The following is a 27234-nucleotide window of genomic DNA, read 5'->3' as shown; positions in this document are numbered from 1 at the left end:
CCTTGGTGAAGTCATTTAACTTCTCTGTGTCTCAGTCACTTCATTTGTGAAATGGGGATTAAGACTGTGAGCCCCACGTGGGATATGGACTGGATCCAACTTGATTAGCTTTATCTACCTCAGCACTTACTACAATGCCTGGCACATAGTAAACCCTTAACAAATACCATTAAAAAATCTGCACGTGCTGAACCCTAGTGCTCCATGATCCTTCCAAACTTTCCATTATATTCCTCCTTCTTGATTGTTTCTGGGACAATGGAAGTTCCTCTAACCTCACCCCAGCACCCAAAAAGGTCTGGAGGGCCCAGTTAGGACTGTTGCAGCCCCCATTAAATGCAAACTGTCCCCAGATCTTTGCCAGGTGAAATTTACTAAGTGCAAAGGATTTATTATGCAATCAGAATTTGACCCCACTGCTGACTTCCCGTGTGACTTTGGGGAAATCACTTCACCTCAGTTCTCCCATCTGTAAAATGGAAGTAACGATATATGTTTCATAGGAGAAAGTTAAAAGACTTGATAAAGAGTGTTTTGAATAAAGGCATGAAGTAATAATAATAATAATAATAATGGCATTTATTCATTTATTCACTTATTTATTCATTACTTCATTCATTCAATCGTATTTATTGAGCACTTACTGTGTGCAGAGCACTGTACTAAGCGCTTGGGAAGTACAAGTCGGCAACATATAGAGACAGTCCCTACCCAACAACTATGTGCAGGGCACTGTTCTAAGCATTGGGGAGGTTACAAGGTGATCGGGTTGTCCCACGGGGGGTACACAGTCTGAATCCCAATTTTACAGATGAGGTAACTGAGGCACAGAGAAGTTAATTAAGTGACTTACTCAAAGTCACACAGTTGATAATTGGTGGAGCCGGCATTTGAACCCATGATGTCTGACTCCAAAGCCCCGTGCTCTTTTCCACTGACACGCTGCTTAGCAAAGTGGCTGTAAATCTGTACTTAGTGTTCATCTGAGCTCGAGTAGGGAAAAAAAATATTTCAATATCTGTGGTATTACTCGAAGAGACTTGTGATCGTGTATAGCCCTAACACCTCACTGCCAAGTAAGGCCCAAATATGCCAGTTCTAAAGGAATTTATACCTTGTTATATAAATACTGTATACAGAGGTGTGTGAGCCTGAAGGGTGTGTATACATATTCATAAGGATTGTTTGAACTTACATAGACAAGTGGCCCCTCTTCTGTGAGTGCCTAAGTGTGCCTGTTAAGCAGGAGGGTGTAACAACATTATTTCACGTTCGTTTTATTTCTATGGTGCCTGTTTTGTTTATAACGAGCACGTAATCCTGAGGATGTTAAGCACTTTTTAAGCTGAACTTCAATAGTATATCCTGAAGGTCCTGATAATGTGGGAGGGAAAGTATGCAGTTGAGATGGAGAAGCCCTGGACAAAGTTTCTTGAGTGGAACAGGTGCAGGTAAAAGGAGGAGTTGCTCAATGAGACTGTCAGCTCCTTGAGGGCAGAGATCACATTTACTTACCTGTACTTTTCCAAGTGCTTTGAACAGTGCTCTGCACACGGAAAATGCTCAATAAACATGATTGATTGACTGAAATTGTACATCTACTCCTCTGTAAACTCTAAGTCCCATGTGGCACGAGGACTGTCCATCCTTTCTGTCTCAAAAGCCTATAGCCTTGGCATTATCCTTGACTCTTCTCACTCATTCAATCCATATATTCAATCCATCACTAAATTCTGTTGATCCCACCTTCACAACATTACTAAAATCTGCCCTTTCCTCTCCATCCAAACTGCTGCTACATTTATACAATCACTCATCCTATCCCTCCTGGATTTCTGCATCAGCCTCCTTGCTGATCTCCCAGCCTCCTGTCTCTCCCCATTCCAGTCCATATTTCACTCTGCTGCCCAGATCATTTTTCTACAAAAATGCTCATGACTTGTTTCCCACTCCTCAAGAATCTCCAGTGGTTTCCCATCCACCTCCGCATTAAACAAACACTCCTCACCATTGCCTTTTAAGCACTCAGTCACCTTGCCCCCTCCTACCTTACCTCATTAGTCTCCTATTACAATCCACCCCACACTTGGCTCCTCTATGCTAACCTTCTCACAGTGCATCGATCTTGTCTATATCACCGCCGACCCCTTGCCCACATCCTGCCTCTGGCCTGGAATGCCCACCCTCCTCAAATCCAACAGACAATTACTGTTCCCCTCTTCAAAGCCTTATTGATGGCCTATCTACTCCAGGAGGCTTTACCTGGCTAAGCCCCCCTTTCCTCTTCTCCCCTTCCCTTTTTCATCTCCCTGCCTTGCTCCCTTTGTTCATTCCCTCTTCCCAGTCCTACCGCTTATGTAAATAATTGTAATTTATTTACTTATATTAATGTCTGTTCCCCCCCCCCCCCCTCCCAGATGGTATGCTTACTGTGGGCAGGGAATGTGTCTGTTTATTGTTGCATTGTACTCTTCCTAGGGCTTAGTAAATCGCTCTGAACAAAGTAAGCACTCTATAAATATGATCTAATGAATGAATGAATGACTATGTCCAAACTCATGATCTTAAATCTATCCTGGCACTTAGAATAGTGTCTGGCACATAATAAGGACTTAACAAGTATTGTTTAATAATAATAATCAATGGTGGGCATCAAGAAGAATGAGTGTGCTAAAGGGCATAGTCCCATGCAACAGATTTTGTGTGTGTGTGTGCATATGTGTGTGAGAACACACGTGCATGTACTTTTACACCTGCATTTCAGGCAGTAGGAGAGAAAATTTGGAGTAAGCCAGCAATAAACAGACATCAGACAGGGCAGTCGTTGTTTGCCTGACGTCGGCACTGGGTTAAGATATTACCTGTGGTGATTTTGCTCATTCATTCAATCGTATCACCCTTCAGTGGTTTGACGCACACTCTGCAAGAAGTCCAAAGTAGTTTCTTCTCCCCTGTCTCCCTTTCACTCCTCTCCACACGTGACAGCACAATGCAACAAGGGGCCATGCTATCAGCACAAGCTCATTCTCAGCATTTTCTGGGTGTATCCTGGACTTGCAAATGATGCTGTGCCATTTGCACCACTCTCTAGCCCATTACTCTTCTCTTTTGGACTTTGCTTCAGATCGGAACAGCAAACCTGTGTCCTTGAGTGATCTCCCCAACACCCCCTCTCGGGATGCAGCCAAAGAAAACCAACGTGCTATATTTGTTTTTCAAGACAGGGCCAGGAATGATTCCCGTAAGACTCAGCCTGGCTTAATGGAGCTGTGTCTGTGCCCTGCCTTTAAGCCTACATCTGGCAAAGACGCTGGTATTGCTTTCTTGCCTGGCTCAGTTGGGATGCAGGGGTGTTTGCTTAAGGTAATTCCAAAGCAAGAAGAAGAAGGAGGAGAAATAAAATCAGGAGGCAAGAGAAACTTCTACAATTTTACAATGAATCACTGATGTTCTGAAACAAACTTGGCTGTACAGTCCGTATCGAGTAAACCCAACAAAGAGAAGGGACGAAATAACAGCTGGGACCAGAGGCCCAGTGTGCTGAAGGCTTCAGTGGGGCTCTCCTAACTTTGCCTGCGTCACAGAAACTTGCTCTCCTCTTCCAGCCTCTTGCTCAATCGGGACTGCAGGCTGGATGCTGTGTTTGGAAGGGGCCTCTGGGCCAGTGGCTCAGGGCAAGCTCTGCTGCCTCCTTTTGGTTTCCTCAGCTGCGGGGGGCTGGGGGTGGGGGCTTAACAGGGACAGAGGGGAGCAGCCAAAGCATCTCAGCAAAGAGACTCACTGCCTAATAGAGGGGCTGGAGGCATCTCAGAGGTTTTCATGCCTTTTATCAAGGGAGGGAAATATCTTCTGAGCCCGAGACTTTCCAATGCTCTTCTATTCCAAGATGTGAAGTCAGAGTCTCTGCTTCCAACAGGAACAACATACATACTAACTATTAGACGTGGCTCTGCATTTTGTGTTGATCATGGGCAATGGTGCTCTAGCAGAGTAGTTTCCCCTGCTGGGGACAGCCCTGCATTCACCCATCTCTGGCTCAGTCTTTGGTCCACTCTGGAGAACAGCACCCGCTTACTCCTTCCTACTCCACTTCCCACCAATTCTTACTCTCTGTGGCTCCAACATGGCTTTCTAATGGTGACAGCAAAAGTAGGGATATAGCAACAGGATCCATTAAGACCTATTTAGTAGTAGTAGTAGTAGTAGTAGTAGTAGTAGTAGTAATTTTTTAACCACTGTGTGGTTACTGTGTGTCAAGCATTTTCCTAAGCACTGGGTTAGATACCAGTTAATCAGGTCAGAAACATGTCCCTGTTCCACGTGGGGCTCATAGTCTAAGTAGGAGGGAGAACAGAGAGAACAACTGAACAGTTTTTTCAGGAACCCGGTGGCATTGCTCAAGCCTAAACCAGGTACAGCAGGAATGAGAGGGCTGACATTCAGAGATCTATCATAAGACCTGTCTCCTAGGAAATGAAGCGGGATCTCTTTCACCCATTATGAATCTCAAGCATGAGTTGAGTGGAAACTCTTTTTGGGGCTGTTACTGCCCCACAGAACACATAATAATAATAATAATAATCATAATAATGATGATGGTATTTGTTAAGTAACTGAGGCCCAGAGAAGTTACGTGACTTGCCCAAAGTCACACAGTTGACAAGTGGCAGATCTAGGATTAGAACCCACGACCTCTGAGTCCCAAGCCCGTGCTCTTTCTACTAAGCCATGACATTCAACTGTCCGGAAGACAGGGCATGTGGAGGGGCAGTGACCAAGCCAATCATTGAGAGGCAGGGCTCTATTCTGATTTTAAACACAAACTTTAAATATAGCAGAAAGAGCCTGAGAGCCACAGAATCTGGGTTCTAATCCCGGCTCTGCCACTTGCATGCTGGGTCACCTTCGGCAAGGCACTTAACTACCCTGTGCATCAGTTTCCTCATCTGAAAAATGGTGATTCAATCCCTGTTCCCTCTCCTACTTTGTCTGTGAGCCCCATTTGGAACAGAGAGTGTGTCTGATCTGTTCATCTGTGAAGTAAATGAGTTCTCTGAGAAAGTGGGCGTAGATGGAGAATAGAGGGGGACCCAGAACTGAACCCTGAGGGACTCCCACAGTTAGGTTGTGGTGCCAGAGGCGCAGCCCATGAAAGAGACTGAGAATGAGTGGCCAGAGAGATGGGAGGAGAAGCAAAAGAGGAGAGTGTCAATAAAACCAAGCTTGGATAATGTTTCCAGGAGAAGGGGGTAGTTAACGGTGTCAAAGACAGCTGACAGATCAAGGAAAATTAGAGTGGAGGAGAGGCCATTGAATTTGGCAAGAAGGAGATAATAATAATAATAGTAATGATGGCATTTATGAAGCGCTTACTATATGCAAAGCACTGTTCTAAGCGCTGGGGAGGTTACAAGGTGATCAGGTTGTCCCACGTGGGGCTCACAGTCTTAATCCCCATTTTACAGATGAGGGAACTGAGGCACAGAGAAGTTAAGTGACTTGTCCAAAGTCACACAGCTGACAATTGGCAGAGCCAGGATTTAAACCCATGACCTCTGACTCCAAAGCTCGTGCTGTGCACTGAGCCACGCTGCTTCTCTTATTTTTTTTTTTTGACCTATGAGATGGTGGTTTTTCTGGAGTGAAGGGGATGGAAGCCAGATTGGAGAGGGTCAAGGAGAGAATTGGAGGAGAGGAGACAGCGGTTGTGGACAACTTGCTCAAGGAGTTTGGAGAGGAATGGCTTGGAGGGAGGGTCCTGGAGCTTTATCTCCAGACTTCATTTGGAGCTCTTGGACACAACATTTCACTTCTATGTCCTCTCATTCATCAACAGAGAGAGTCCAGAGTCTATCACCCCCTTGTTATTTAGCAGATTAACAAATTTCTGAAAGGTTCCTTGGGAAGAGGAAGGTTTACAGACTCTGACACTTGCCCAGCAACAGAAGGACTAACAGGTTCTTAGTGGTGAAGGTCACACACAATCTGTTTCCTTGAGCAATTCAAACAGAGAATGATGGAAACCTCAGCCCACACCACAATCCGCCCCTGAAAGTATAATTGAATTACGTATTGGAGTTCCCAGGGCCTTTTGAATAGGTTAACATTCAGCGGCCAGAGCATTTCATGGCAATTCCCACTGCCATGAAGACAAGTACTGTCCCATGTCTCATGACCCTAAAGAAATCATGGCCTGCTTAAAGGAAATAAGACAGTGGGATGAGCACAAAACTCAGTTTTCTTACTTTGCCTAATCTTCCCTCCTTTCGGGTGTTTGTGGAAATGGAGAAACATCATATTTACTGCAAGGGGACACGCAAGATTCCTTAGCCCAGCGTTAAGGTAAAAGTAGGAAAAGTGGGGAGAAAAGTTGGGATGATGGGAGGCATCAGTAAGTGTGGGTGAGGAGAAAAATCAGCGTTCTTTCTGTCTAGTGACTTTGGAAATTGATTTGCAAGTTTGTTTTTCAACAGTGTTCCCCACACATTTCCCTGGTTGCAATAATTTGGACAGAATTTATTGGAAGTTTCCTTGACATCTATTCTCCAGGAACTCTCACTCCAATGACTCTGCCTAGGAGAGCACCTGATGGCCAGGGACATTTGAACCTCCCAACAATCAATACACTCTCCTCACTGGGCATTAGAAGATGGAGCCAGGAGATGGGGAAAGTGTTAAGATAAGAAGAAAAAGACGACAGTTCCGTGGTCAACCAGGGGAAAAACAGATAGAGCAGATGTCCTGGAATCATGAGTTCTAGCCTCAGCTCCATCCCTGACATCCTCAGGTCCAGAAAGGTCCTCCCACCTCTGTGCCTCAGTTTCCCCAAGTGCCAAAGTGCCAAGGTTAAAAAAATTGAAAAAGATTGAATATTAAGACTCAGAGGAGTGGAAACACCTGGAGGGCAATAGTCAGGGAATGGGAGACTCAGATGCATCAGAAAAACAGCCAGAAGCTCCATGTTCCACCTTGTGGGTAATTTCTATGCCAATAACCTTGGGGCCACCCAACTGTAGGCATAGCCAGCTATCTTGCTCAATGAAAGAACAACATTCATAGGGCAAACCAGAAGAAATGGGGCCAAGAGAAATCTACATGTAAGGGATTTTGTGGAGTTTATAGTTTCCCATGGAAATCTATAAAATTATTATTGTAATGCAGAAAATGGTAGGCAAAGTCCAGGGTACAAAACATCAGGACACTTGTTGGATCAAATATTATTGGCAGAGCAGAAACGGTGGATAGGAGAGGGGAGGGTGTTCTCGGCTAGACCGGGGCCATGGGTTAGGTAGGTAGGCAGGCAGGGCAATGGCAAAGAACACATAGGGCTTTCCCATGGCAAGAATTTTAACAGATATTTTATCCAGGCTCAAGCAAGCATTATTTCTCAATGATTTTTTTCTCTTAGAACCAGCTGGCTGTCCCAAGCTTCAGTGTGGGTTTCTGTGGATCTGCTGAAATGTCCAGGGAAAACAGAGAAATCCAACCTAGGATTACTGGAGGAGATATCATCAATAATGGTTGAGTCCTCATCCATCATTCCTGACCCAAATTCACACACACAAAAAGCTACCTATGGGTATTTACATGGTGGCTATCTTCAAAGGCCTCAAAGTGTCAATGTTTACTTTTAAATCACGTTAAATCTTCCAGCTCTGGAAGGTAGTGTGGTGGTGAATTGATTTGTGTGTGGCAGTAAGACTATAATTTGTGTCTCATGCCCCTAAACCATAGGTAGCATCAACTCCCTTTGGCACTGACTGAATCTTGGGGGTGTAAGCAGGAATACGAAGAAACACAGATTCTTGTCTCACATTCAATGTGTCTGTGGTTACAACTGGGGTCATGGTGGGGCAGAAGGAAAGATGGAGGCTCAGTGACTTCCCTGGCACTGCCAAGAAGCAGAGTGGAGTCTCTCCTCTGTTGTGAGCTCCCTCAGGACTGCAAAAGTTAAGTCAGGTGCTGGGATCTCCTGAACCCCTGTGATGACTTGGGCAGACAGAAGCGGAAGAGGTGGAGATCCAGGGGTGAGGGGGTGAGAGGATATGGCCAAGATTTTAACCACATATCAAGAACTCACTGAGTCTGTTTCCCCAAGCCAATTTTTGGTGAATGGCTAGTAGGAAAAGTAGAAACACATCACATCCCAAATGAGGATCCCTAAGAGCACAAAGTGAAGGAGACAGATAACAGTTAGGAGGGAAAACTGAGCCCCTACTCCCTACTACCCCATATTCATCTTAACTACATATCAAGAACTCACTGAGTCTGTTTCCCCAAGCCAATTTTTGGTGAATGGCTAGTAGGAAAAGTAGAAACACATCACATCCCAAATGAGGATCCCTAAGAGCACAAAGTGAAGGAGACAGATAACAGTTAGGAGGGAAAACTGAGCCCCTACTCCCTACTACCCCATTTTTTATCCAATGAGAAAAAGCAGAACAGATTGGTTAAGTGACTCCACCAAGATAACCCACCTACTTAGTAAGCTACTGGGACTTCAGTTTTCTAGTTCTCTTCTAGAGACCCTGCTTGTCTCCATTGTAACCATGAACAGGTAAATGTGGGTGTTGATCACAGGTGCATCAATAGTAAATGATCTTGGAGTTGAATGATGACTACTGATGGTTAGATTTGATCAGTGTGTAAGAATGTGCTGATTAGTCTGACGCTAGTCTGACAATCAGTCAGTCAATAGCTGTCATTTATTTAGCAGCATGTACCCGGGACTCAGAGGACATGGATTCTAAACCCAGCTCTGCTATGAACGTGCTGTATGACCTTGGCCAAGTCACTTAACTTCTCTGTGCCTCAGTACCAACTTCTGCACAATGGAGATTCAATAATCGCTCTCCCTCTTAGACTGTGAGGTCGATGATTATTTTGTATCTACACCAGATATTATTACAGTGCTTAGCACATAGTAAGAATTTAACAGATATCACAACTACTATGGAGCACTTATGTGTTCAGATCTGTATTAAGCCCTGTAAGGAGAGGTCTTAATAAAGAGAGGACAATGCAATTATAAGGAGAGTACAATGCAATGGGAGTTGGTACACACCTTCCCTACCCACAATGAGTCTGGGGTGGCAGGGATAGACATTAATATAAAGAAATAATTTATAATATAAAATTTACAGATATCTACATAAGTGCTGTGAAGCTGAGGGTGGATCAAATAGTAAATGGTCAAAGGTCACAGATCCAAGTGGATTGACACAGCAGTGAGAGAGCTGGGGAAAAGAGGGTTCAATGGGCCTGGGAGTCCAAGGGACCTGGGTTCTAATCTCAGTTCTGCCAGGTGTCTGCTGTGTGACCTTGGGAAAGTCACTTAACTTCTCTATGCCTCAGTTACCTCATATGTAAAATGGGGATTAAAACTGTGAGCTCCATATAGGACAGGGACTCTGTCCAACCTAATTAGCTGGAATCTTCCCCAGAGCTTAGAACAGTGCTTGACATATAGTAAGCGCTTAACAAATACCATCATTATTATTAGGAGATGTGATCTTATTAAGACTTGAGGGTGGGGAAAGTGGTGGTCCGGTATACATGGTGGGGGAGGGTATTCCAGGCCAAAGGGTGATGTGGTGATGAGATAGACAAGATTGGAGCACAGTGAGCAAATTGGCATTAGAGGAGAGAAGTGTGTGAGCTGGGCTGTAGTCGATCAGTGAGATAACGTAGGAGAGGGAAAGATGATTGAGTGCTTAAAGAAGTTTCTGTTCAATACAGAGGTTTCTGTTCAATAGCGTCAGTAGACATGATCCCTGATCACGAGAATGATTCCTTCCATTGTGATGGCGTGTAAATATTTCTCCTTCCTGCATGTTTGCAATTGCTCCCTATAGGAATTTTTCCCACTTCTGATTCTTCACCCCTGGCTGTGCTGATCTGTCTTTTGCTACTATAGTCTAATGGAAGGAGCGTGGGCCTGGGAGCCAGAGTACCTGGGTTCTAATCCCAGTTCTGCCAGGTGTCTTCTGTGTGACCTTGGGCAAGTCACTTCACTCCTCTGTGCCTTAGTTTCCTCATCAGTAAAATGGTAAAATAGCTGTTCTTCATCTCCCTTAGACCGTGAGCCCTATGTGGAATAGAGACTGTGTCTGCTCATCACATACCTACCCCGGAATTTAGTCCAGAGCTATTATTATTACTGTTTTCCATCCATATACCCTTAAGCCTTATCTTTTAAGGTTCCACGTCATTGTACCTTTCAAAAGTTTCTTTAGTCCACCCTATCTTAATTGCCACAAACCAGCCTGATAGACACATGGTTACTGTTGCTGTGAGTTTTTAGGTTTTACTTCATTATGTCTTTAAGTAATATTTTCTGCCCACCCCTTTTATAGTCATCACATAGCTCATCAGTGAGCAGCTATTTGGGTATCTTGCTATCATCTGCTTGCATCATATTCAGAAAAGCTGTGATTTTGAGCGTTTTGTGTGGTACTGTCAGTACATCTATTTTCCAGGACTTCTTTGTTTGAGATCCTGTCTTATCACTTGATATTAAAAATTTTCGCATAGGTAGAATCGATGAGACTGCTCTGGAAATCAAATGTGGCATCTGTTGTAGGTCCAGGTCTAACAGTCTTGAATAAGATTAGATAGCAGAATTGCTTTTTCACCCCATAGTTGATCTGAAGCTTGATGCTACATTGGCGCCGAGCATAGTCTGCCAGTCTCCCAAAGGATAGATTAGCTTTCTTGATTCCATTTTCAACCCCTATGTCTAACTGTGCATCTTTGAGCAATGTCCTAGAACTGGATAGGAAGTAGGTAGCTGTAGGCTCTGCTTTTTCCCTTGATTCCTCTTTGCTTTTTTCAGAGTCCTATTATCATCCAACCAAGAGTCTTCTTCTGGAATGGCTGAGCAGGCTTGATTTAGAGTACCAACCCTGGGGCCTGATCTCCTACAGGGGAGCAGATTTTATTGAGGTTTCTGGGTGTGGCTGGTGAGGTCAGTGAATGCTTGACAACCCATTACATATTGTGTACATGGATCGGTTGTCCCTTCTTCTTCCGTTGAATCCTTTATCAGCAGTTTCTGCTACTGTTTCCCTTCCTCCCTCCTGCTATTGTGAGCTTCCCAATATCTCTGCTTGAAGACATCCCTGTAAATCTGACTGCGGTAAGCCAGACAGACCCGTCTCCCAACTGTCCATTGCTAGGTTGCTTGGAGGTGTTGCTTCATTGTGATATTAAAGCTTTCCTTCTCAATCAATCAATGGTATTTATTGAGCACTTACTAGGTGCAGAGCACTATACTAAGTGCTTGGAAGAGTACGATGCAACAGAGTTGGCACATTCCCTGCCCTAAATGAATTTACAATTTAGATGGGGAGGCACATGTTTTCTCAAGTTGCTCACTTTCAGATCACCATGAAGGAGATGTTTGGATATTCTGGTATCATCTATTTTTTGCACACATACAACCTGCTAAAAACAATCACCTTCTCACCACATCTCGCTTTCGCCTCTCCCGCCTCCATCCCTTCACTCCCACTGCTCCCTCAGATTGAAACACCTTCCCCACCCTAATCTAATGGACCATATCTCTCCCCAAGTTCGAAGCCTTTCCAAAATTCCACCACCTCCAACAAGTCTTCCCTGAATAACTTTCAACACCCTGAGTCATATCAACCAAACAGCCTCCTCTTGTACTTACTTTTTTTAAAAAAATGGTATTTGTTAGTGCTTACTGTGGACCGGGCACTGTACCAAGCACTGGGGTAGATATAAGACAATTGTAGTGGGCTGTCCCACATAGGGTTCACAGTCTTAATTCCTATTTCCCAGATGAGGTAACAGGCACAGAGAAGTTAACCGGCTGTTTGCCTAAGGTCACACAACAGGTATGTGGCAGAGTTGCAGACTTACATATTTATTTCTATTTAAGTATTACAAATACTTACACATTTATTTCTACCCTTCTTCAGTGACACTTGGGGATTTCTACATAATAAGGTGAAGAGTCAACCTTAATGTGCTCTGATTATTCAATAGATAAAGATCACTATGTCTAAGGGTGTGAGCTCCTTGGGGGCAGAGGATGTGTTTAGTGTCCCTGTTGTATTCTCCCAGAATATAATGCATCTGATGGGCCCTCAAATTATTATTATGAATAATTATTATTATTATGGCATTTATGTTATGTTCTTACTACAGGCCATGCACTGTTCTAAGTGCTGGGGTAGATACAAGGTAATCGGTTTGTACCACACGGGGCTCACAGTTTTAATCCCCATTCTACAGATGAAGTAACTGAGACACAGAGGAGGAGAAATGACTTGCCCAAGGTCACTCAGCAGACAAGTGGCAGACCAGGATTAGGACCCATGTCCTCTGACTCCCAAGCCCGTGCTCATGCCACTAATAATAATAATAATGATGATGATATTTGTTAAACACTTACTATGTGCCAAACACTGTTCTAAGTGCTGGGGTAGAAACGAGGAGATCAGGTTGTCCCACATGGGGCTTATGGTCTTAATCCCCATTTTACAAATGAGGTAACTGAGGCACAGAAAAGTTAAGTGACTTGCTCAAAGCCACACAGCTGATTAGTGGTGCAGCCAGGATTAGAACCCAAGACCTCTGACTCCCAAGCCTGTGCTCTTTCCACTAAGCCACGCTGCTTCTCAGCGGAAAGGTCCAGGCCGAGTGGGCCTCAGGCCCGGGCTAAGCCATGCTACTTCTAAATTCCATTACTACTTCATTACCAACACCTTTCTTACAGTTTTCTAACATGTTTCTAGTTTACAGTTAGATTGTAAACTCCTCTCTAGCCTGTAAGCTCATTTTGGGCAGGGAACATGTCTACCAACTCTGTTGTACTCTCCCAAGCACTTGGTAAGGTGCTCTGCATATAGTAAGTGGTCAGTAAATACGATTGATTAATTTGCTGTGTCATAAAGAGATAAGGGGAAACACATGCTTTAATATAAGAAATGCTGGTCAACGTTTCACCTGGCAGTCACTGATCTAAGGTCATAGATGCGGCTGGGCTTGCCAAAAGTTCAACTGAGTATGCAATTTCCCTCTTCTGTTCCCGCTAGGCTTTCAACCTTTTTCTCCCAGTTGGACACCACCTCTTCTGTCTCTACTGTTCTTAGCATCTCTGGACACAAGAGTGGCACCCATGTCTTGTTGCTCTGTGCTGTACCAGTGAGGTCTCCTTAGCTATGCCTCTATATGACACAAATCAACAAGATCAAACCTGGGCCAGAAGCATAATGGGGTAGGATAGCTGTGTAGACACTGGACCTTCATTGAAGAAAAATAACCCATGCTTGCTTAGCAACCTGAGGGTAGTGGCCAGACTGCAGAAGGATTGTGGGTTTCTCCTGAATTGACAAGCTAGCTGGGCTTGGAGTTTTACAAATACTTGGGTCCCCTCTATTTTTTAATGGTATTTGTTAAGTCCCTACTATGTACCAGGTAATGTACTAAACGCTGAGGTAGGTAAAAGCTAATCAGATTGGACATACCCCACATCCCACATGGGGCTCACAGTCTTAATCCCCATTTAAGAGATGAGGCACAGAGAAGGTAAATGACTTTCCCAAGGTTATATGGCAGCCAAGTGGCAGAGCTGGGATTAGAACCCAGGTCCTCCTGACTACCAGTCATGTGCTCTATCCACTAGGCCATGTTGCCCCACCAGCCACGATTAAAGAATCACCTATCAGGTATTGTCTCCAATACTGTAATAGTGAAGCACCCAAGAAGGGAAATGATGAGATTCTATTAATCAGTCAATTAGTTGTATTTATTGAGCACTTATTGTGTTCAGAGCACTGTACTAAGTGCTTGGTAGAGTAATAATAATAATGATGATGATGGTATTTGTTAAGTGCTTACTATGTGCCTACTGCTGTTTTAAGTGCTGGGGTATATATAAGGTCATCAGGTTGTCCCACAGGGGGCTCACAGTCTTTATTCCCATTTTACAGATGAGGTAACTGAGGAACAGAGAAGGGAAATGACTTGTCCAAGGTAACACAGCAAAGTGGTAGAGCTGGGATTAGAACCCATGTCCTCTGACTCCCAAGCCTGTGCTCTTGCTAACAAACACATTCCATAACTATAGCGAGCTTACAGACTAGAAGGCTCTAGGAATGAAGGGCTGTAAGCTCATTATGGCAGTGAACTTGTTGGCTAATTCTATTGCATTATACTCTCCCAAGTGCTTAGTTCAGTGCTCCATGTGCAGTAAGCACTAAGAAAATACTATTTATTCACTGACTGATCATTACAGAGAAGAAAAAAAATACCCTCTTTGCAACTGAACACTATTTGATTTTCTTTCAGAATTCTGGGTCCCAGAAGGATCCCGTAGCTCAGAAAATATAACTCTGGGAGCTTAGCAATGAGGAGACTTACCAGGGCCTTCCGTTGGCTCTCAGGTTGCCTTGGGGTAAACACCTTCATCTTTTGTTTCCTCAGTTCCCTTAACTGTAAAATGGGTTAATCAAGATGGGAGCAGGTCTCAGGTGCTCTATAACTCTGAGCTCCAAGCGCAGGTGAGACGATCCCCAAATCCCCTAGTTGTGGCTACAAATGTCCCATCCTGGCTGCTTAAAGTCTCCCCCGGGCAGCCTCGAGTCGATATGGTGCAGTCCAAGGACCATGCTGATCTCCTCCTACCCAGCAGGTCACCATCAGCCCTGGGAAATATCCCCTGCACAGTTAAAGTGTTGGGAAGGTTGAGGTGGTTTCTCACTCGGCATTGTTTGCCTGGAACAGTGTGGACTGTGCGGTAAAAGACGGTTTCACTGTTTGCTGTTAAAACCATTCAATTGTTCCATTCTATCTGTTTTTTCCCTGTTTTGACTCATTTTAACTGCTGACCTTTCCCTGTGTGTCCATTCTCTTCCCCCCTCCTTACCTCCAACTTTTACATTATGAATCCCTTGTGGGCCAAGGACACTGTGACTAATGAACAGTTATGCACTCTTTCCAGCCCTCAGTGCGATGGTACTTTGCATACTGTAAGTACTTAGTAATTGCTATTATTGAGTATTGACCATACATGAGTCCTGAGTTTGGTCCTCAACGATTTCATTCACGCTCATAAGAACCCAAAATGAACACCTAACATTTCCTTCTGAGCCTGCTTGATATCTTCTCTGACGACAGCATACATAAACACTTAAAGGAGATAAACAATACCACCCTCCAGTCCCTCTCTACCTCCCCTTCCCAGTCTCTCACACAGTCTGGGTGCCGGTTGAAGCTGCCAAATATGGTCAGCCTATCTAGAAATGATGAATTGTTCTTCTAACCATGTGTGGCCAGCAATCCTCTTGTTGGGTTGCAGGATGATTTATCTGAAGGCCTCTTGTTCTTGGAGGAAAAGTTTTTCTGGCCCCAAAGCTGAACTACAGAAGAAACCTATACAGGAAAAGACCTTCAGTAGGTGCCCAGGATCAAAGTCACAAACCCTATACCGGACCACATGTGTGAGGAGGTCTTCCCACCTTAGAGTCTCACTGCCACCTATTCCTAAGAGATCGCAATCCCAGCAAAGGACACTCTGAAGGGTGCTTGAACTTCTCCAACTTGTTCTGCTGAAGGAGGACTCCAGTCTTAGGAGCCATCCACCTAGAATCTCTTAAGAACCCCAAACTCACACTGCTCTCCCCCACCATTTAAAGAAAAAAAAAATCTGTATATGAGGCCCAGGGAAAACTTGATATCCAGAGTTTTAAGTACTGTGATCCAAATGTCCTGAAGGTGATGCCCCTCTATTGGCTGCTCTTCTGAGGAAGAGAGAGTCTGGTGAGCCACTCAAAAGTACAAAGGGTTCTTAAATTTGTGTGTGTGGGGGGGGAAATCAAATTAAAAACACAACAACAACAGAAAACACTAACCCACAACACATACTCAGACAGACGGAGAGCCAGGGCCAGGCCATGTGAGTTCTCCAAGAACCCGGACTGGGCCCCCTTGAGCACTTGAGCCAAGAGGCCAGGGAGCAGCCCAGCTGCTTGGTCTCAGCAGCATCCTGCATGGCAGATGGAGCTGAGAGCCAAATCGAAACCAGAGCGGGGGATGGAGGGGGATGGCGGGGCTTCAAAGGTGCCGGTACCATGTCCACCCCAGCCCTCACGGGCTGTAGAGATGAAGATTCCCTCAAGGGTGAAACCAGGTCAGAGAAAAACAGAAGAACAGAGGAGCCAAAAGGGAGAGATTCTCCTTCCCTGTATCCCTCCCTCCCTCCCTCCAATCTTTTTAGATTCCACTAAAACTTCCGCTGAATCCAGACTCATTGAAAAAAGCTATTGGACACAATTTTGAGAACACTTAAAGGAGGTCCCCAGGCTCTCATTAACGGGGGGAAGGGTGTGGAGGAGTGGTGAGAAGGATGGATTTCTTGACTGTTTTAGCCTTTTCAGAACAATAAGCAGGGCCGGCTGTAGGACAGATAAACTGTGTCCAGCCCAGAATTCCTGCTGAGTGTCTCATGGGCCTCAGGCATGAAACCAGTAAGATCTGAAGGGTCCCAAGGAGACCAGTAGAGTTCATCTCTCCAGGTGGTTGGGGGGGGGGGGGTGAGTGATCCTTTAACCCTTTGGGGCCTGGCCCTGGAGAGCCATCTCCCCCAGGGACACCTGTTTCTAACTGAAGGCCCGCCTAGGAGCTGAAAGGGGTTGTCTATAAGCATAGCAGCTGGGATCCCGAATCACAGGATTGTCTGGGAAACCTGAGGGGGCAGGTTTTTATTTGAAGAGCTAGGAATGACTACTTTTCAGGGGGCTAGTTCTATAGCGATCTGTGGCTTTGGGAACTGTGGTTTCAGGTTCTCAGAGTTAGGTGCTAAACTATCCAATGAGGAATGGGCATTTGAGGGCTGGGTGCTGAGAAGCACAGACAAAGAGGAAGTATGAGGACATCCTGCTTTTTCTGAGTGTTTCCACTGGCTTTTGAGGCAGCATTGTTGTTCCTGATAGGTCTCACAGGCATTTTAAGATAAGGGTGATCAGAGATATCAAATTATATCAGACAGTCTGGGGTTCAACTGGCATGTGTCCACTGACTCATCCCAACAGGGTACCGGATGCTTTAGAGTTTAAAGAGCCTCCTTCCAGCCTGACTTCAACCTCGAATTTGGCAGCTCAGGCCCTAGACAAGACTTCACACAGACCTGGGAAAGAAGGCAAAGGCTATGGAAGAAATTGGGAAGGTCGGGGTACCCCAGAGAACCCTCCAGGTTCTGCTTAATTCTAGCTGATTTGAACAGATTTCTGCAGTATGGTGGCCACACAAGCTATCACGTCATATTCTGGCCAGTCTAGCAAATGTGGCAGCACAGGCTTCTTGGGGTCAGGTTTTATGGAGTGCTGTCACTTGCCACTCTAGTTAAGACACAGATCTCTAATGCATAGATGGGGGATAATATTCCCTCCCATAATGAAAAAACAGGAAGGAAAAATGAAGAAAAATCCATGAAGCAGCATGGTATAGTGGATAGGACTTGGGACTGGGAATCAGAAGGCTGTGGGTTCTAATCCTAGCTCTGCCATTTGTCTGTTATGTGACCCTAGTCAAGTCACTTCACTTCTCTGGGCCTTGGTTACCTCATCTGTAAAATGGGGATTGAAAATCTGAGCCCCACATGGGACTGGGGCTGTGTCCAATCTGATTTGCTTGTATCCATTCCAGCGCTTAGTACAGTTCCTGGCACAAAGTAAGCACTTTACATCTACCACAGTAATAATAATAATTAGTATTATTACTATCCACTAGCTGACTTTCTTTGCAACCAGGCCCAGATTATTTCTGCAGATGTGCTCAGGAAAGAGGTTCTACATATCTTAGGGTTGGTGAAGAAAGAGGAGGTGGAAGGCACCCTGGTCCCTTTCCACCTAGGCGAGAGCCCCTATGAGGTCCTATGTGCACACATTCCCATTCAGCCCAATAATTCTCTCTTAAAAAGGAGACCCCCATCTCATGTACAATATGCACTACTCTCTCCATCATCAAGGCCCTTCTGCAATCAATTCTTTTCCAGGAAGTCTTCCCTGATTAATATCTCAAATCCCCATCTTATATTTTCCCACCCCCATCTACCAGTACAGCATCGGCTCCATCCAATCTCTTGGATACTCTCGTCTATTCACAGTACTTCTCTACATACTAAATTATATAACGTACTGTTTAAGCATTAATTCACACACAAAACCACTTCTTCGCCTTCCTCCCATCTGAAGAGTACTTCAGTGTCTGTCTTCCCTACAAGACTGCAAGATTCTTAAAGTCAGGGAGTGAGTCTACTCACTCTTTTGCTCCCTCCCAAGTGTTCAGTGTTCTGTATACAGTAGCTGTTCAACAAATACCTGCCAACTGTGTATTCTCTCCTAGTGCTTAGTACAGTGCTCTGCCCCAGTAAGCATTTAATAAATACCATTTCTACTCATACTAATGACTGAATATTTCATACCCTATCCCAAAGTATCTCTATCATTATGATGGAGTACAGGGGTCTGGACAAGGGGACAAACAGACACCTCTTGAAACTTAATTATATAGGAGATTTAAACTAGGTTCTATTCCCTGTCAACTGTTGCCCATCAGTGAAATTTAGCCATGTCTAAGGTAGCACCTTTTAGCCTGACCCTCACCACACTCCCCTCTGCCCATCCCCACAACCCAATAAAGGTTCAATCTCCAAGTCATTGTCCTTTTCTGGGTCTGGGCACAGGAGTTAAGTGGAGGAATGAACTCCCCCCCTCTCAAGACAGCAAGTAATTTCCCATCAACCAGAACTCCCAGTGTTTGCCATTCTGATTCAGATCAGAGCCCTTTAGGGAAAAGGATCTTATAATCTTCATTTTCTAGTCCCTCTGGGCCAACTCTTTCCTGGTCTTAGAGCTCTTTTTCAGATGTTGGAGCCCTGGAGCTTGTCCCCTTAAGGTAGCTAAATTATTACATTATAACCTTTTGCACCTACTTCCACAGAAATGTTCCCTTTTTCACATCAACATGTGGTCCTGAGAAAATGCATGTCCTGCAGGCAGAATCCATGGTTCAGGACCTGAAGAAGCATCTAAACATACAGACAATGGTGGTGCTCTGTTCCTGGAGAAGGGGTATAGACAAACTCAGCAATGAACACTCCTGTTGCTGTTGCTCTGTGCCAGGCCGCAGCAGCACGAGCACCTCCAAACTGTCCTGGGCTGGGACTTGTGCAAACATTCTTCTGGTTAACTTCCTTGTCATCTCTGTTACCATCTCTGATGTTCTGGAGATTTCAAATAGACCTCGCAGTTCAGGGTCAGAGAAAGTTCCTTTGATTTGACCCGAGAGAAATGTAGCACAAACGGGATTTCTCCCTGCCAGGTCCAGAGTGGGGGTTCTACAAGCTAATCTCAGGGGAGGCAAAAAAATCTCATCTCCCTGCGTATCAAGCAGGATTCATTACATACCACTACTAATTTGATTTTTTACAGTGTGAACTGACCTGCCAAACTTTTATTGTTCTGCCTACTCGAGAAATCAGCAAAGGAGCAATCTCCCTCTTTCCCTGGAGCCTGAGGTACTGCGTGTTCCTGACTTGCTCGTTCTGTATACTCTCACTCTCCTCACAATTGATCTTTCTCACTTTTCTCCATGTTTCCCACTCCATGGCCCCTCTAGCTGAGGACAATATGTCAAACCCCAGGTGTTATTAACCTTTATTCACAGTTCTGCCCTAGTATAGAAGCAAGCTGAACCGAAGACCACCAGGGCAGTCTCCTGGGTCCTCTGAGCCAATGCCTTTCTTTTCTGCCATGTAACCTTACTCCAGAGCACTTTCAGGCAAGATGCTGATTTAGTGCTGGAGACCTGCAGCCAATGAAACACAGTGGAGGGTAGGGGGGCGGTGGGGCAGGGTTGGGGGGGGAGGGGGGGAGGATAGAGGAGGACCTCTGACTTCATAAGCCCCTCCAATCCAGTGTTTCAAGACTCTGTTTTTCTTTTTGCTTTCAACTGATGCTGATTTCCTTGTTCCCTTTACTCACTCATCAAAACCAAGAAAATGCTCAATAAATGTTCAATAAATGCTCAAATGTTCAATAAATGCTCAAACATGCTTTAATTGTCTCCTTTTCCTTTCTTCTCTTCTTTCCCCTCTTCATTATCACCAATAATGTTTATTGAGCATGTAATGTGTACACAGCACTGTACTAAGCCTGTGGAAGATTATAGTTGAAATAAAAGACGAGATTGGGAGTCACGGAACCTGGGTTTTAATCCTCCCCCCACTGCTGAGTGGTCTTGGGCAAGCATGTAACTTCTCTGGACCGCAGTTTCTTCATTTGTAAAATCTAAGTGAAATATCTGGTTTCCCTCCCACTTGGACAGTGAGCAGCCCCATGTGAGACAGGCATTGTGCACATTCTCCAAATATTTTTCTACCCTACTTCTTAGCACTATACTTGGCACCTAGTAAGAATGTAATTAATAATAATGGTAATAATAATGATGACTACAGCCCATCAAAGGTGTTTCAATCTAATGAGGGAGTCCAGGACAGTCACAGAGCATTTATGAATAGTGGGAGTAGGAGAAAGAGAAAAGCTACAACAGATAATAGCAAGAGTTTGAGAAGATGAATAGAAGATGCCTACTTTGTGCAGACTAGTCACTTAGGAAAATACAATAGCAATGAATGTGCTTGGGATTCAAATGGACCATGTTCTAATCCTGACTCCATCACTTGTCTGCTGTGTGATCTTGGGAAAGTCACTTCACTTCTCTGTGCTTCAGTTACCACAGCTGTAAAATGGGGATTAAGACTGTGAGCCCTATGTAAAACATGGACTGTGTTCAACCTGATTAGTTTGTATCTTCCCCGGTGTGTAGTCTGGCGTCTGGGACATAGTAAGCGCTTAACAAATACCACACACACAACACACAAAAAAATGAACATCATAAGGCTAGAAGGCATATTGAATAAGAGGCAGAGGTCTCCTTGTAAAGGTCCATGGGAGAAAATAGGGGATGCATTTGCTGCTCCAATGGATAGTGATGCTTGAATGGGAAGGGCAATATTTAAAAAGGGCTTTTCTCCAGGAAGGAGAGTTGGGAGCCTCTGAGTTTGCCTTCTACCTACTCATCCAACATCCTCAAGTTACAGCGAGGTACCTTCTGGGGAATACTTCAATCCTGTTTCCTGGAAGTATGAGAATATTCACAGAATTCTCTGTTATTCTTAAGAAATTTCATTTTGTAGACTGTGAGCCCATTGTTGGGTAGGGACTGCCTCTATATGTTGCCAATTTGTACTTCCCAAGCACTTAGTACAGTGCTCTGCACACAGTAAGCGCTCAATAAATATGATTTAATAAATGAATGAATGAATTCTAAGGAAGTTTCTGATACTAGGTCCTGGAGGCAGATAAATGACCAATATCCATTTTGCTAATCTCACTTACCCAAGCACCTAAAAGCACTTTTTGAACACCCTAAAGGCACATCCAAAATAGATTAGCCTGAGAGTTTAGAGATTGCCTAAATAAATTAACCTGAGAGAAATGTGAGATTAGACTTGCAGAAGAACTACTGACACATATCCATCCATTTATACATCTTACATGTGCCCTAGAAGCCCAGGGGCACACCCTAAAACTCACAATTCAAATGCTGAGGAAAAATTCAGATTTTGCTTAAGTGCCTATTCCTTCCACAGCTGACAGGCCATCTGCCAGAAGTAGATATTGAATCCCCATTTTACAGTTGAGGAAACTGTGATACAAAGAAGTGAAGTGACTTGCCCAAGGTCACACAATGGGCTAGTGGTAGAGCAGAAACTAGAATCCAGATCTGCTGACTCTCAGGTCCATTTTATTTCCTCCCCTATCAAAATATAATCTCACATGACGAAAAGAAAAGAGTCTGGACTAAGTTCTTGCAGCCTCTCCAGGTCGAGAGAATAGCTTATCATTGAGAGAATCTGGATCTATAAAGTGCCACAGGAAAAATCCAAAATTACAGTTATGGCCCTTAGAAACTTCACATCCTAGTGAAGACCCCACAGATGAGGATAAGCATACAAGGAACTTCTAATGGCAATTCTTTTTACTTTCTCTTATTTTCATTTATTCTGTGGTATATCATTTCTCTCCAAATAGAGAATACATTAAAAAAAAGGAGAAAGTGGGACAGGAGGGGTTGGGTAGTTAAGGAAATACTGTGATGGATTCTTCAAGTCAGATCATCTAATTGTAGTAGGTACTATAGAGGAGGAGGACTTTGAGCTGAGCCTGGAAGGAAGGAAAGAGAGTTAGAGAGTATGAGACAGGGCTGTTTTCATCTTTGTCTGTAGTTTATGTACCCTACTGAGACCAGGGAGAGCCAAGGGTGTCAATGACCTACCTAGTGGGTTATGTGGAAGGACTGATATGGAAATGACAGGAAGAAAGCTTTTTTTCCTTCACTGGAAAGAGCACATTCTGCAATAGGGAAAAGAAATATCCAGGCATCAGCATCAATTGGGAAAGAATCCAGGCCATAAGACAAATGAATCGACCAGGAGGACAGCAAAATCACTTGAGTCATCAACATTGAAGAGCCATCAACATTTAGAATAGAGAAGATGGGGGCCAGGGAATCTGCCTGACTACAAACCTTTCCTGGACAAGAGGATGTTTTAATTAAACCCTCAAAGTATGTAACCAGTTTACTCCCCCAAAATACTCAGTTAAAGCTATACTAAATGCACCCCAGGTGTGAACATCCCCACAATGTAGTGGCCAGTCATCTCTGAACTTTGAGTTCACACCCTAATCAAGAAGTGGACCCTGCATAACCAATCTGTGAACACCAGCCACAGGCCAGTGCCACGATTTTTTAATTATTATTTATTATTATTAACCAGAAGCAAAGCTCACCAGACAACAGTGAGGCCTAGAGAATCACCCTGAAAATCTCCAATGAAACCAGGACTGAAGCAGCTAAACAAAGAACAGAACAAAAATGGCACAGACCATGTTATGTTAGTGTCTGTCTCTCCCTCTAGATTGTAAGCTCATTGGGTCAGCAGGGAATGTGCCTGTTTATTGTTGTATTGTACTCTCCCCAAGTGTTTGGTACGGTCATCCACTCCTACTAAGCCCTCAATAATTATGAATGAATGAGTGATTGAATGAATATTTGTGTCCCTTCCTAAAAGTCTATTTCCTCTAAGAGGCATTCCATGATGAATACACACTCCTTCCTGGCCACACTACTCCATCAGTCACTTTAACCCTCCTGGATATCTGTGCTTAATTATTTGCTATTCATGAGTGCATAGAATGAATTGCTTACTCTTTATCATTTGCATCTATTCTTTACTCTTGAATCTATTATGGCTTCGGCAATTTGTGTTCTCTGCCTCATCCTTTAGATTATAAAATCCTTAAAGAAGCAGGCTTGGCTTAGTGGAAAGAGCCTGTTCCTGGGAATCAGAAAACCTGGGTTCTAATCTCGGCTCTGTGACTTGCCTGTTGTGTGACCTTGGGCAAACCACCTCACTTATTTGTGCTTTTTTTCCTCATCTGTAAAATGGGGATTAAATGCTACTCAGACTGTAAGCCCCAAATGGGGACTGTGTCTGGCTTGATTCTTGTATTTACCCAAGTGCTTAATATATTAAGAGCATAACTAATAACATAATTATTAATTGTTGAGAGATTGAGTTGTATACTCCCATTGAATTGTTCCTATGTGCCTAGTACAATACTTTGTTCACAGGCGCTCTCAATGATTATGATTATAAGATTAGCTGAGAAAATCTGCATCATAGATGCATATAGATATGAATTCTGTAAGTCCTATATAGCGTGATCATTATTATCCAAAATGCTAGAGAGATGGGAGGTTCTGTGTAGCTGAAAACTCTAAGCACAAGTATGGGCTGTTCTGGGGAACCATTCTTAGGAGAGGCTTTGCAGAATCCAACTCGGACTAGTAAACTAAGCTCTGTGGAGAATACCTGGACAGTAAATCAGTCACAGATTGGGGCAGACCTAAAATGTTGAATGCTAGAGTTTTGTGGATGACATATTGCTGAATAACTCAGCTTTTACCATAATTAGGTTTCTGCCATTTGTGTTCAATCCAACTTACGTATGTTTATATGCTCGATTCCTGCTAAGCCCGATTAACCACAACTGCCTGTGGGGCTGAGTAGAGGAGCACAAAGCCTCATCCTCCATCTCCCTGATGCACTTACTCCTGCCAGCCTTGGAGCTGTTTCCACTCTGCATGGAAATGCAACTGTTGCAGGTGCCGCTGACCCACACCACTTCCTCCAGCTATGATGAGTGCTGTGTGATGGGGTGGCATGAGTAGCCTCTCCAACCCTGCTACCTGCCTCTCCAACCCTGATCTCTCCCTGCCACCAGTCTCTGGCTCACTTACCTGCTGTCCCCTCTTCTCAGCCACCTATTCCCCTGCATCTGTATTGAAAGGATGGGGGCCAGGGTTTGTCCAGCCCTGAAATCCCATCCTGCACACCCCTTGAGAGCCCTGACCAGACAGCCAGCATCCCCTAGGGTGGGAGAACAGAGCCCAGAAACCTGGGCTGCCCGATGGCTCAACCCTGGAAAGAGGGAAGCAGACAGTTTGCTGGCCCACCCTGGGTGAACCAGATTTCCACTATCCTTGGGAACATGGGAGGAGAGAAGGGGTATCATGTAGTACCCAAGTTCTTAAGGAAAAACACATGTCTAAAGAATCCTTTCAAGGAGGGCATCAAATTGCTGCTCCACATACAGGAGAGGGTGGAGGTTGAATGAATTATTAAATAGTATTTATTGAGCATTTACCATGTGCAAAACACTGTACTAAGCATTTTGGAGAGTACAATCTAACAATAAACAAACACATTCCCTGCCCACAACACTTTTACAGTATAGAGATGAGCTTAATAGTCTACAGATGAGCTTACAGATGGGGGCAGGTTCTATGTGTATGCAGTGGCCATCTTGCCTTGGACAACATCATGTATGTCTCAAGTGGTGGCCATCGGGAGGATCAAGGGGAGGGGAGCTGCTTTTCTTGTTCAGTATCTGAAGAGGAAAGGGCTGCTGAAAGATTCTTGACTAAGTGGTGTTAGATAACAGATGGTAGAGCAATTTGAAAGTACCTGGAGCAGTGTGACTTAGTGGAAAGAGCATGGGCATGGGAGTCAGAGAATATGAGTTTAATCCAGACTCCACCACTGTGTGACCTTGGACAGGTCACTTCATTTCTATGGGCCTCAGTTACCTGACCTGTAAAATGGGGATTACGACTGTGAGTCTCACATGGGACATTGATTATGCCCTACCTGATTAGTTTGTACCTGCCCTAACACTTAGTACAGTCCCTGGCACAAAGAAAGTACTTAACAAATACCATTAAAAAAAATTGCTCAGAGATTCTGGATTGACAGAATGGGATGGCCCAAGACCAGTTGGGTTCCCTGGGTTACTTGTAACTTAGAAATGTCCTTCTGAAGGTTCCAACAGTGATAGTGGTGAAAGCCATTCTCCTGTGGTTCTGAGGACACCCTGCAAATGAGCATGCCCTTGATCACATTCATCACTGCCTCATCTGTACTTACGTGGATTTAGCTGAGGAACAACATTTGGTTCATGGAGCCACACGCAGGATGAACCTTAAGAATGGATATTCACCCTGAATAACTCCGCAATGAGGAGAGAGTAGCCGCATTTGTCCAAAACATTGGGTCCTGTGTCACTGAATTGCCTAATAAGGCAGGGAAAGAGTGGACACTCGCGGTTTTGCCCAGCAAGAAAAATATGTGACGAAATGCATCTTTTCTGAGACTGCAGATTTCAGACATAGAAAAACACATTTCAGCCACAATTCTGCACATTTCATATTTGTTTTCCCGAAGAAATGATTGCCCAAGCTGCTTGGAATATTAGCATCCTTTCATAGAATTGCACATAGCTATCAAGGGGGGAAAACCCCCCACTTGGCTGGTAGAAATTTCTGTTTTGTCTTTGGTCACAGGCCACAAGTGAGGGGGAAGTGAATTTTCCGTGGTTCATAGGTCTCTGCTGAATATGTTCGTCAGAATTCTATCCTTCATAGGCCATTAACTGTATTCTCCATAGGCCCATTACCATACCATTCTCGGGTCAGGCAAGCATAGGTACACTTGCCTGGGAAAGTATCTCAGAGTCAGTCACTAAGCTTGGGAATGGCTTTCCACAGAAGATTGACAGACACTGCCAATGAACTTGGGGAACAGCCTTCAATCGGACTTTTAAAGGGGGAGGAAGAGGTGTGAATGGGATGTAGAGTGCGTTAGAATATTGTTTAATTTGATGATTAACTCTGTTCTCTTCTCCTAAAAGTCAAAACAAAAGAAAAAGGATTTAAATAGCAGCAGAAGGGAACTCAATAGATGTCAGGAAGAACCCTGAACAGAAAAGGAGCATGGCCTAGTGGAAAGAGCCTAGGCCTAGGAGTCAGAGACCTTGGGTGCTAATCCTGGCTCTCCCCATGTGTCTGCTGTGTGACCTTGGGCAAGTCACTTAACTTCTCTGTGCCAAAGTTAACTCATCTGTAAAATGGAGATTGAGAGTGTGAGCTCTGAGACATGGACAGTGTCTAACATGATTTCCCCAGTGCTTAAAAAAGTGCTTGTCACAGAGTAAGCATTTAACAAATATAAAAATAATAATATTAATCCTTGGTGTAACATAAGTAACACAATAGCAATGGAGACTAGAATCTTCTTCTCTGCAGATAATGATGTTGAATGTGGTATTTGTTAAGCACTTAGTATGTGCCAAGTACTAAACTAAAGTCTGGGGGTCAGGCACAGTCTCTGTCCAGTTTGGAGCCCAGTATCTTTGTGGGCAGGGAACGTGTCTGTTTATTGTTGTACTGTGCTCTCTCAAGCACTTAGTACAGTGCTCTGCACACAGTTAAGTGCTCAATAAATAAGATTGACTGACTGACTAATGGATAGTCCAAGTAGGAGGGAGAACAGGGGTTGAATATCTATTTTACAGACATTTGGGATGATCCAGAACAGGAAAGACAAGTGTCCCTATTGGAAGTTAAAAGTATGGATCTGTCTAGAGGTAGGGGGATGGATTATATATATTTACGAGATTCCTGAAGTCCTTATGATTCTATGGTTCTGATGTTCCACTCCTCTCCATCCAATGGACTACCATGCTAATCTAGACATTTGTCATAACAGGGATTGACTACTGCATTGGCCTCAAATCAATC

The 27234-nt window shown here is 44.2% G+C and overlaps 1 protein-coding gene across 4 annotated transcripts in view; it reads right to left on the bottom strand.

Moving 5' to 3' along the window:
• Positions 1–27234, bottom strand: part of ASTN2 (astrotactin 2) — an 854016-nt gene that overhangs the window by 132837 nt on the left and 693945 nt on the right. The window contains exons 20-21 of one of the 4 annotated variants that reach the window (XM_038744815.1): positions 22369–22445; positions 22157–22256 (exon numbers count right to left, since the gene is read on the bottom strand). The exons of the other annotated variants lie outside the window; for them this stretch is intronic. Of the exons in view, the coding sequence (XP_038600743.1) occupies positions 22369–22445 (77 nt within the window). The 3' untranslated portion in view covers positions 22157–22256. Of the gene's footprint in view, positions 1–22156; positions 22257–22368; positions 22446–27234 lie in introns of those variants that run through there. 4 annotated transcript variants of the gene reach the window in all.

This window comes from Tachyglossus aculeatus, chromosome 4 (genome assembly GCF_015852505.1).
Source record: "Tachyglossus aculeatus isolate mTacAcu1 chromosome 4, mTacAcu1.pri, whole genome shotgun sequence".
Classification (NCBI taxonomy): domain Eukaryota; kingdom Metazoa; phylum Chordata; class Mammalia; order Monotremata; family Tachyglossidae; genus Tachyglossus; species Tachyglossus aculeatus.
The sequence above is the reverse complement of the archived record's forward strand: the minus strand, read 5'-3'. Positions and strand labels throughout refer to the sequence as shown.